This window comes from Phyllostomus discolor, chromosome 3, assembly GCF_004126475.2.
Source record: "Phyllostomus discolor isolate MPI-MPIP mPhyDis1 chromosome 3, mPhyDis1.pri.v3, whole genome shotgun sequence".
Classification (NCBI taxonomy): domain Eukaryota; kingdom Metazoa; phylum Chordata; class Mammalia; order Chiroptera; family Phyllostomidae; genus Phyllostomus; species Phyllostomus discolor.
Genome location: NC_040905.2, coordinates 67,695,571 through 67,706,389, shown reverse-complemented (window position 1 = coordinate 67,706,389; position 10,819 = coordinate 67,695,571). Strand labels below are relative to the sequence as shown.

The window sequence follows — 10,819 nt, the reverse complement described above, 5'->3', positions numbered from 1 at the left end:
TGCTCTATACACTGAGCTACGCCAGCCAGGGGGCTGAGACATTTTTTAGCTGACTTCACTGAGACCTCCTTATGGGAGTAAGACCTTGACCAAGACATTGTTTTCCATTCTGATTCAGTTTTTTTCACTCCTAGCCCTTCCCCCTCTTCTTGCTCCCAGTCTCCACGGTTCATAAGGCTGGACCTTTTGGCTCAGTGCTCAACTGCAGTGAGACAATTTCCTCCACCTGCACGTGGAGGAAATGTCCACGTAGACTGCACTGTGTAGACTGCACATAGAATGTCCAGTCTATAAAGCAGTATTACTGAGTTTGGTAACTACAGTACAAGCATAGCTCTTATATAACAATGGAAAAAGTGATTTCTACTGAAGTTTCTAGAAGATTAATATATTGTGATGTGTATAGCCAATAATAAGGAATTTTATTTAATATGTAAGAGAGAGAGATAAAGAATTATTTAGAAATAAATAAAAATTTGTCATTTAAGTCACTATCTGATTCTGGAAATAAAAATATTTTAATTCAGTTCCACTTAAAAAATAAAAGTAGTTTCCTTACCCCCACTATGAGCACATTAGCCACATTTTTACATACAAAAAGCTTAGGTACATTCAGCTGTTTATAAGACAGGTCTCCACATAATACATTTACATTCATGTGAAGAATACAAACTTACATAATTGTATATATTTGTGACTTTCACATATCTGGTACCTTTTAAAACTAACATGTAATATGACTATTTTCTAAAAGTCAGTTCATATATGATGATTTAAGGTTAGAAGAGTCTCTTTCGAAGAATTTTAATAGTTGTATTCATATGAGAATTTAATAATTTTTTAACAGTAAGCTTCAAGCTAAAGCTTTAGCAATATAAACTACCTGGCTGGCAATGCATGGATTTCTTACCAGGTTGTACTGTTTGGTTTACAGTTTAAGTCATTTCAAGTTGTAAATAATTAACTATTTGTGCAGAGGTAAAAAAGCACCAAAGGTAATATTTTTTTCACATCATACATGAAATCACAACACAATGATCTCAATTTTCCTTTGAAATCTAATCACATGACAAAAGCATTTATTCAAATGGTCAATCTTTAAGCTTTCTTAGTGAGATCAAGTGATACACTAAACATAAAAAGTGAAAACAGGTGCTATGGAATTCAGATATTCTTCTCACACTGATGATTTTTCTCTTTTTGAACTTTTCCTTAAATCTAAAAAGAACTCTGAAAATAAGTGTTATATTTTATAAACTTGTCAATTATATCTCTTAAAAAGAAACTCTAAGGATGTCTTTTATTGACAATATATGAAGCAAAATTTTCCTTATGAACAAAAGAATTTTATGGTAAGTAAATATATAATGAAAATATTTTTTACAAATTAATATATAAATTTATGTGCATAAAGCTGTAGATATGCCAGCTGTATATGCAATATTTTAAATAACACACAATAAAAAAATTCAAAGCACAGATTGAAAAAATAACCCATAGACTATAACTCCAGTTATTAAATATTGCAGCATATATGTAGTTGTTAACAACAGCAGGGGAAATGTTTATAATCTAAATGGTCAATGTACCATTTCTCTTTGGAAATGTACCTTTTAAAAGTCCCAAATATGTAATCTGGACCATCAAATTTCAACCAAAGCTACAGGTTTTTAAAGCCAAGATGCCATCCCATGATAATGAAGTGTGTACAGAAGCCACTTCACAGATTCTTCATGGAACAGTGTTACTGGTACCACACTAGTGCCGGCCAGCTGGGAATTTACGTACCTTTTCTTTACCACAGGCACATGGTAAACATCACAGTAAGAAAAACAGATCTTCATCACCATAAGTTTTGCTACTCATAAAATGCTAATAAACATTGTTTTAAACATTTCCAGATCGTGACAAGTTTCTTACCGAATATATACAAAGAACTCTTCCAGAGGTCACATAGTTTTAAATGAATACAGAGAGATATAAGAAGAAACATGAACTATTTGCTTTGACAGCTTTGAGCCAAGACTTACTACATGACTTTTTCTACTAATTGTGAATTTTTTTTAAGTATGAGGGGTTTTGGCTCCTGCTAGAAGATTTTATTTCTTCTTCCCAGTGTTTTTTTTGTGTTCATGCATTTCTGTTTTGTTAGTTATACTCTTTCTCCGGGATGAGGTATTTGGAGCAACTGCATTAGAGGGTCCACTGGTGGCTACAAAAAAAAAAAAAAGAACTATTGCTTAGATTTTCACAAGCAATCCTAGTTTAAATAATACTGCTGAGCAACAAAATAATACTTTTATGTTATAACTTAATGTAAATGAAATGCTGTAAACATTTAACAGAGCATTTTTAACCTTTCACTTTTTAGAATTCAACACCAATACAGAAAATTAACATCAATGGTCTGTATTCACAAAACAAATTTCTCTTTTCACTCTACATTCTTCCTGGGAAACTAATTTCTTGCATCGTTTTAAACTATCATCTATTGTGCTAACAACCTTCAAATTTATACTTCTGTCTCAGGCCTTTCCCTTACATCAAGATCAGTCTATCCTACTAGAAACCTCTATGTAAGTATCTGACAGAAAACATCAACCTAACAAATTTAAAACTGAACTTACCATTTTCCTGATTAACATCTATTTTTCTCTTATATCTCCTACTTCATCCTTATCTAAAAACCTAAAATGTTAGAAAACTAGAATATTTCTTGGCTTGGACTCATCCTTCTACATGCAAACATCAAATCCTAATAGTTATAGAAAAGCAATTCTAAGCAGAGTTACACTTCTGTACAAGTGCATAAGCTCATGTCGGACCAATCCTCCTGCACATAACAAGTATTAACCCCAGATTAAGTATGAAAGTAAACAAGGGTGGACATATACCGGAAAAAAGTCAACGCTTGAAAGAAGTAAACATTAAGAGATGGATGTGGACCCCCTCTGCCCCCACCTTTTAAAAAAGCTTTTGGCCTATGAACAGGATCCACTATGCACCAGGTGAAATGGCTAAAACTCCACATACAACTCTGTCTCACCAGCATGAAGAACCAGAAGACCAGTACTGGGACAATTATAGCTGCTGGAAATTCAGGTGGGAAATCGGAGAGCCCCCAATTCTTTGTATAAACCCTCATCAAATGTATGGCCTGAGCAGAGTAAACTCCAAGAATTCCAGCTAAGGCCAAAAGAAGTGAAGTGACAGTGGAGCTGCCAGACACTTTAAGGGACACAGTTTTGCAATCTGAGTTCAGTCAAAGTCAATGCTTTGCTAAAAAAAAAAAAAAAAAAAAAAAGCAAAACATCCCAATACTTTTTGAAGGAACATAATAGAAATAAGAGTCCAAGTTTTCTACAATATATCATTCATAATATCGAGGATATGATCCAAAATTACTCAATATATGAAAAAAACAGGAAAACATCTTTCTTTTTGACAATCGGTAAATTCATAGAGACTAATCTTGAGGTCAGCCAGATTAACAGATAAGCACCTTTAAAGCAACCTTGCTTTAGTTTTAAAGCAAACTAAAGCAGTTTAACTATACTCAAGAATAAAGGAAAATATGCTTACAGTGAATAAAAATACAGAAAATCTCTAAAGAAAAACTATAAAGAAGAATCAAAAAGAATGTCTAAAACTAAAGAATATCTGAAATAAAAATGAACTAGATGGGTTTAATGGTAGAACGGAAATGACCGGTAGCAGTGAATATCAACAAGGGTTAGTAGCCCTCCAAAGAAACTTTCATATAAAATGACTAAAACGATGCCTAAGCTCAACAGAAAAGTGAAAGAAGGCAGTCCATAAGTTAGTTTTGGAAAAAGAATGAGTATCAAATATATTTTATTAACAGATGTAGGGGCCAGAGAAGACAACTGACAGAAAAAATACAAATATATCAATAGGATCCAGTAAGAGTTTTAATCATTAGGATTAAATAACTTCCTAGATTGTAGTGCTTTTACTTAAAAATAGATTACACAGTTTAAAAGCAAACTAATTGCTATACAGAGTCCATACATTCACAGACATGCCTAACCTGGCTTGCTGCTCACTTTAGTACTCTTTAAGGTGGTGGATGGTGTTGGGAGGATCTTTGCAGGTGTGTATGTATTTAGAGACACTTTTCTTCTCATTACTGGACTGGAACGTGAAACTGCAGAAGCTGAGAAGAAAACAACAAACAAATGTGGTAATTCAATAATTTCCTGCCAATTCTATCTTTACATTTTAGAAAATTTCTTATGACATATTCAGTGACCATGTGAATATGCATAATATCAGGGGAAAACAGACAAGGCAAGGTTTTCAGGTAAATTCAGCAAATCCATCCTTCCTATAAAAAAGTTCTCTCACTCTTAGCCAAATACAGGTGCTGTTTATAATGTAAACAATAAACATTTTACTATTCTCCAAAGAATGCTACAAGAATATAGCCGCAGACTTAATTTTATCCTGCCCTGATAGAAACTCAGCTCCCTAAAGAATGGCAGAGAGCTGAGAGCACAGTTTTATTGCCTAGTAACAGAAGACAGAGTCCCAAATTGTTTTTCTCTCAAAAAGATCAAGTAGAGATTCAGGGATAGTTGTCCTATAGCAGAGTGGTCTAAATTAGCATACTTAAGGATAAACTAACTATAAGTAATTAAATAAATCAGATTGTTTTCCTATATTACCCAGCTAGATTTATTTTCATGCAACAGAATTTTAAAGATTTATTTTCTCTCTCTAATCAAGGTGGGAAGATTGAGAGGTGTGAAAAAGAAAAGTAGAGATTAATTCCTAAATATAGAATCCTTTGGAGAAAAACAGGCCAGAGGTGGGGAGCTACTGGCACGAGCTTGTGGGTTTGTAAAGAAAGGGAGGTGAGGAGATAAATTTTAAAAAGATTTGCCTATAACTCTGCATGGTGCCAGGTGGGTACAGGGAATGGCAGGGGAATACTTTGCAAAGTACATGATTGTCTAAGAACTATGCTGTACACCTAAAGCTAGAACAAGATAATATTGAATGTAAACTGTAATTGAAAAATAAAACTAAAAAAAAAAACAGGATTTACTTTTCATTTTTTGGAGAAGACCTTATACAATAAACAATGTGTCTAAAAATCAGTATGTTTCTAAAAACGTGGGCCAATTATGGCAAATGTGTCTTAGGTGGTTGATACCTACACACTGAACGAATATGATGACTATAAATTCCACTGGCAGAAGCTCAAAATAGTCACTAAAAGTGACAAGAAAGTCCTTAAAACATCATATAAAGCACTACACCATTGCTTAGCATTTTTCTGCTTGCATTTTTTTTATCTTACCATGTTAACTTTCACCTCTAACTTACCCAAGTTAGTATTCCTACACCCTTTCCTTTCCCTCAGTCTGATACTGTCAGTGCCCCATTATAAGCCATCTACCAGTAACCACAAAGTTAATTTTGTCCTAGGTGAGAAAAAAACACTTTTGTAAGGAGAGGATTTATAATATTTTTTTCCCCTTGTAACACCACAAAATCAATGTAGTTCTATAGTATGATGCTACTTCTTTGACAAGTTAGGGAAATATACACGGTGGGGCAAAAATAGGTTTATAGTTGTAAGTACATGAAAATTTATTCTTGTATTATTACTTATTAATTATTGTATTATTTTCCAAATGAACTGTAAATTTGCTTTTGCCCCACCCTGTATATTGTAATTACTAAATATTAATTCTGGAGTTACATTATAAAGTAAAAGATTCAGATAACTTCTTTTATAACTGGCAGCCTATTTTAATATTCAAAAAGAATTTAAAAATCCATATTCTTGAAGACCTGGGTTTTAGTCTTCCTTGATCATTAACCAGTTGATTTCCTCAGCAGTGTCATTCTGTTTTTTCCTTTAAACAGTAAACTTTTCTCAAATGAAATGTTAAATAAAATGAAGCAAAGCAAATACTGTGGTTGAAGCAGCTGTCAAACACAAATGCAGCATCTTTCTCTTTCTCTGGAACTTCTAAAAGCTCTTGGGAATACAGTCTGAAGGCCAATACATTAGATTAGAATTCTCTCAAATAGTACATGTGGTGGCCAAGGAAAAAAAGAATAACAGCAAGAGTGGCTTTCATTCAAGCCCTCCAGTTTTATTCTCTGGAGAAACATATTTACAGCATTCTTCTCACAAAATGGAGAACGGTATATACAGAATGTCTGTAACTTTTCTAAGATATGATTAGAACTCTCAAGGTTCTTAATTCTGAGCAGAGCTCTCTCTCCCAAATCTAATGTTTCCTACACTGAGAACTCCAACGTGCAGAAGAATCTCAGAGAGCTGAAAATGACAAGAGCCACCTGACTTCTTATACCTAAAAAGGTAGCCTTAACATTTCCCTCAGAATAGTACTACATGATGTTTATATTAAATGTATTACCAAAAAACTGTTTTCTCAAAAAATAAGTTTTGGAAAATGTGGGTACGTAAGAAACTTAGCCTTTGTAACAATAGCTCTTTCAAGGGAGGGAGGAACTTACTTAGTCATAAACCCTTATATATCACACACACAAACTAACTTCTTCAGAATATGTTCCAAAGAACACAATTTAAAAAATGTCCTAGTTTTCTCTCTGTAGTCAAAAGCTCTTTCTGAATCAGCATGAGAACTTACCCAAGTGGAGAGGTGATGGCATGTGCACATGTGTAAGTTAATATAGACTGACATTTTACAATTTTCAAGGTCATTATAAAATGACATATAATGGGAATGTGAAAAAAGACCATGGCTCTATGCTGATGACTTTTATTGCTGGGTCTTAGATTTTGTTTCTCTTTTTTGTAAAAATAAATTTTGAGAGGAGTCAAAAAAAGTGGTACATTACAAATTCCAACAAATAATTCCAAATAATGTGCCTTTACCACCTTTTCTGTCCTAAAATTCAATTCGCTACCACTACTAGAGTTTATGTTTTTATAATTCTTTTTACATTCCTATAACATATACCTCCCCCAAATTAAATAATAATAATTTTCCTACGAAGTTCAGGGGTCGTCTGTGGAACTTCACTTGATGGAGAAGCAATGGAAGCAAGAAATTCATCCACCTGCTTTAAAGACAGGGCATTGTGAAGAGTTTCTAGAGGACAAATAGATGGTACCATGGAATACAATTCAAAGCCTGGAAAACAAAAACAAACACAAAAACAAAAGTTGGATATTGAAAAAGATCAGTAATTACAAAGGCAGCAGACCACTGTTTAGAACTGGGTATTTCAGGCCTTTTCAGTCTGTCCCATGCAAATGCACACGGTCTTTCAAGTCATGACACCAGATGCTATGCAATGTGTGGTTGGAACAGGGTGTGACAAAGATTTTCTTTTAAATGTAATCACACGGTACGGCATGCATGGCTTCATTTTATATTTTTATAAAATCTAAAAATAATACTTAAAGAAAAAAATCCAGAGGGGCAAAACAGAAAAAAATACAATTTTTCAGTTTTATGTTTTTCAAAATCAGGTCTATTTGATAGATGAATAGCAGATTAGCAGATGCCAGGTTGCTTAAAGGTAACTTGTTGTTGAAAAACAATTAGTACTTTCCTAGTCTTACCAGGACCAACAATGATCTCTAATGTGACCCCAAAAGAACACTAATTTGTTTATGCTGAGATTAAAATTCCAAAATATATTTCACCTACCTTTATTGTATTGGCAATAATTATATTATTGGACACTGCTAGCTGAGTAGTTAGATCAAGTAAAAAGTAATATAAAATACATGTATGTTTGCATACAATAGCATAGAAATACAAAACTTCAATGAAACAAACCATGCAGATATACATCAATACCATCAGCGAAACAGAAAAAATATACATTTTTTAAAAAAGACAAATAGGATATAGGTTATTTGCTTTTTATAAAAGTGGCTTTTAAAATTGCTTTCACATACAACCAAAACAAGTCTTTCTGCATCTACTCTTTCAAAAATCCAAATTAATTTTTTCCAGTGAAAATACTTTTAATACTTAAAAGTTTTACATAAAGTCTAATATTAATTAAAAAGTAAACATTACACTCAAAAAGACTGCGAAACTGTCTGCTTCAATAGGTATGTGCTCATTTTAACACTGACTGATATTTATCTAATTTTGAGAGGAAATATTGACCCAAGAACTAATTCTTAGCTAGAATAGGGAAACTTTGGCTAAAAGAGATTCTAATCTTCCCATGAAAACAACCAAAGGATTTACAAGACTGGTATGTTTGACTTTCAGGTACAAACCAAAGCATGACATAGCATTACCATATACCTAAAAAAAAAAAAAACCAACTACAATACCATAATAGCAGCTAAAGCACCTAAATTCAGCACTAAAGAAATTAAGTTTGCACAAGTATTACATTTTTTTAAGTACAAGATTCATGCAAATAAGCGCAAACCCTTTCTTTGCAATACACTAAAATTAACAATGTGGTTTTTAATCCTTTCCTTAGAATGTTTGTAAGTCTTCCATCACAACTATTTTCCTCATTTGCCTGTTAGACTTTATAACAGGGAAATGACAATATAATCAAATCTTTTGGACTGCATTTTTTTTTCCATTTATCTTCAGTAAGCATTTCCTTTAACGCACAATGAAAGGGTTAGCGCAGCAATTTGAAAAGCAACCCTACTGTCATGTTTAGAAGCTATAAAAACATACCACTGAAGCCTAGAAATTCCACAGAAATGAACCAGCACCTATAGAGGTGTAGGTGTTCTGCACAGAGGCCCAGAAAATAAGGTAAAGCACTGTCAGAAGGTAACTTGTTTCACCACGTTGCTTGAACTAAAGATGAAGGCAGCAGTAAGTACACGATATGTGTTAAGATGAAAAAAACATGAAAGTTAGGGAAAATAAAAAGTGAGAGTCAAATGACAATTCATAGGACAGATAAGACAACACAATGTAAAAAAGAAAAAGACCCAAAAGAAATATTTCTAGAGTTGAGCGGAATATGTTTTATCTGCATTAAAGTCTCACAATGTGTGGAATAGCCACTCTTTAAAAGCCTAAACAAAAGAAACATAAAAGTATTCTATTTTGTTAAATTTAACAAAAGTACTTTTTTTAGCTTCAGTTAACACAGATTTCTCCTATATAAAACTTGAAATACTGGCTACAAACACGAGCATTCTGCACAAAAACTATATTCAGTCATGAACCTGTAATGTCTCTTCTTAGAATTCTGGTACTTCTCTTTTTCTTGAGACTTCAGTTCTTACACATGTGGGTTCTTTAGAAGCTGCAGCTGTACCAAATAAGGACCCCTTTCTTCAAAAAGTAGCACTTAAACAGCTATAATGGAGGGAAAACACATTAAGCTTTAAAGCTAAATTTCCACCTGCTGAGGATGAGACCTCACACCATCATGGAGAAGCGTTAGTGCCCTGTTAGCTGAGGTGTGCCGCCACTGCTGTTGCAGAGTCTGCATGGGGAGAATGATTACAAACTTGTGCTCAATCCTTTAGCTTCATGGAAGTTTTTAAAAGATCTGACTTGAGTTTTTGAAAGCCTTATTTGCATTCAAAAAGAAAAAAGTTCCAGAAATAAAAACAATACCTTTATTCTGGATAACAGCAAAAACCTGTATGTCTTCTTTTAAATTCTTTAATCCTGAATTATTTCATAATGATTAGTCAATACTCCCTCTTGCCCCACAAGAACAGCAAGCTCTATGTAAAAGGCTGTAAGAGTGCGACAATTCAGTTGATAAGTAATGGCCACAAAACACTCCTGTTTGGCCTCAGTAACTCAATTTAACTGAATTGGCTTTCCAGATTTTTAGCTTAGTCTTCTTCCTATAAGAATTTCTCCAAATTTTAACAAAAATCTGAGGTACCAAAAGGAATTGGTTGCTTGACAACAGCACACCATAGTGCTACATGAAGACAAAGTGAATGCTGGATGAAATTTTCAGAATGCTCCAGACCAAGCTGAGTTTTGCTTTAGACAAAGAGCCAGGGACAAATGGTGCTATACAGTGAAATCTGCATCCTCTGGTTCCCCAGAACTTTTCAAAGACACATCTCATTTGGCTATTTGATGAGTGTGGCTCTGCATTTCTGTTAAATAACTCAATAAAACAACCATATAATCAGAAAATAAACTAAGAACAAAAAAACCCCATTAAAATTATTATGAATTAAGAAAATAAAGAATACTAGTTTTTTTTTAATTTGTGTAGACTGATCACTTCAGAAATTAAAAGGAATTTTCAGGTGCTAATTTAGTATTAAAACTCATGATAATTTGTGTTCATTTAAAAGTTTGATGACTAGTGTTATTATGTAAATTATAGTTGAAAAAGGGAGTTAGACAGTATCAGTAGTTTGGGCGAATTGAATTATAAACTGGAATTGTATGCCAATTGAAATTAAGGATGGAGAAATGAATGATACTGTATACCCCAAATTTTGAAATAAAAGAAAAATAAAAAAAGGATGAAGCAGGGGAGTATCTTTTAAAATAAAAGCAAAACGTACCATTGGTTGGGTGTCGAGCAAATGAGATAGAAAACCTTTTAACAGCAGAACCGCGTGTGGCGTCTGAGAAAGAGAAAAACAGGTACCTGAAATTCATAACAGCTACCAAAAGAAGGACACTTAAAAAAGGGGGGAAAACAAATATATAAGGAAGTTAGTATTAAGTGACATGCAGAAGGGACAATGAGAAAGGTAATAAGCCAAATACTAGTTAAAAGAAGTAAAATGGCTTGATGATAGAGGCAGTGTTTAATGAAAAATACAAAAGAAAGAAAAAGCAGGATGAGTGGGTAATTCTGATAAATC

The 10,819-nt window shown here is 33.4% G+C and overlaps 1 protein-coding gene across 15 annotated transcripts in view; it reads right to left on the bottom strand.

Moving 5' to 3' along the window:
• Positions 1–499: 499 nt before the first annotated feature.
• The window catches only part of PPIP5K2 (diphosphoinositol pentakisphosphate kinase 2), a 65,764-nt gene continuing 55,444 nt past the window's right edge, over positions 500–10,819 (bottom strand). For 6 of the 15 annotated variants that reach the window (XM_036020603.1, XM_036020605.1, XM_036020604.1 and 3 more), the window contains 3 exons: positions 7,020–7,160; positions 4,052–4,177; positions 500–2,212 (listed from right to left, as the gene is read on the bottom strand). In XM_036020603.1, coding sequence (XP_035876496.1) covers positions 2,100–2,212; positions 4,052–4,177; positions 7,020–7,160 — 380 coding nt within the window. In that variant the 3' untranslated portion in view covers positions 500–2,099. Of the gene's footprint in view, positions 2,213–4,051; positions 4,178–7,019; positions 7,161–9,093; positions 9,327–10,513; positions 10,577–10,819 lie in introns of those variants that run through there. The other 9 variants (XM_036020601.1, XM_036020600.1, XM_036020602.1 and 6 more) reach the window with 6 other exon arrangements.